This window comes from Pygoscelis adeliae, unplaced genomic scaffold (assembly GCF_000699105.1).
Source record: "Pygoscelis adeliae isolate BGI_AS28 unplaced genomic scaffold, ASM69910v1 Scaffold467, whole genome shotgun sequence".
NCBI classification, from domain to species: Eukaryota; Metazoa; Chordata; class Aves; order Sphenisciformes; family Spheniscidae; genus Pygoscelis; species Pygoscelis adeliae.
In genome coordinates, this window is record NW_008825253.1 from 52,800 (window position 1) to 53,648 (window position 849).

General features: G+C 58.7%; 1 protein-coding gene across 1 annotated transcript in view; it reads right to left on the reverse strand.

The window, feature by feature from the left end:
* The window catches only part of RAB26 (RAB26, member RAS oncogene family), a 27,942-nt gene that overhangs the window by 4,902 nt on the left and 22,191 nt on the right, over window positions 1-849 (reverse strand). Inside the window, exons 2-3 of the mRNA XM_009329374.1 lie at window positions 152-212; window positions 76-99 (exon numbers count right to left, since the gene is read on the reverse strand). Of these exons, the coding sequence (XP_009327649.1) occupies window positions 76-99; window positions 152-212 (85 nt within the window). The remainder of the gene's footprint in view (window positions 1-75; window positions 100-151; window positions 213-849) is intronic.

Here is an 849-nt window from a genome sequence, read left to right on the forward strand (position 1 = left end):
GAGGGGGCAGAGAAGCCGAAAGGCCTTGTAAGGCTGACCCGGGGTGGGAGACGCGATGGCAAAGGATGGAGACAGGGGACCCGCTTCTGGGGTGCTCCTCTGCCAAAGGGCTTTGCCGAGCCCCAAACACCCAGTGCGAGGGAGCTGCTACCAGGCCCAAGGGGACATACCTGCAGCTTCACCTTCACCCCATCCACCGTCAGCACCTTATTCTAAAAGAGAAGAGAAAGGGTGGTGAGGGGCGAGCACGGCTGCGGGACGCCGAGGAGCCTGGGGAGACACGCGCACCCTGGCCCCCCCATCCCGGGCTGCGTCTCCCCCCGAGCCCTCAGGCTGATCTCCGCTCCCTGTTTTTTAAACTTGCATGCATTGGTCCCAGCGCCTGTTGGAGCCATTTGCACCGTGGCCCAGCCAGAAGATCATTCCCTGTGTCTGCTGCAAGTTGTATCTATTTGGGTAGTTAAATCCTCGTGTCTGCAAGGCTGATCTAGCGCGGAGCACGGCTCAGGCTTGAAGACCTCTAGCAATAAATTCATGAGCACCGGCAACCCATCTTAATGGCCTTCAAACGACACAGCCAACTACTCCATATTCAGTTAACAACTTAAAAATAACTCCTCTTCCTGCCGTTTGTACCCATTTTTCTCCCAGTGAGCACTGGTTTCTCTCAAGGTTCCCCCCCAACCCCGCGTTTTGCTTGTTTTTAGCAGGAAAGGTGGGAAGGAGGAGGAGACGGGGGCAGTGCCCCTCTGTGCTGCCCCACGGGGTTTTCCCCAAAGCCAACGGGAAACTTTTTGTGACGGCCTGGAGCGCGCCCTGGCAGAGCCGGGAGCAGCGCGGGGCCGCGGG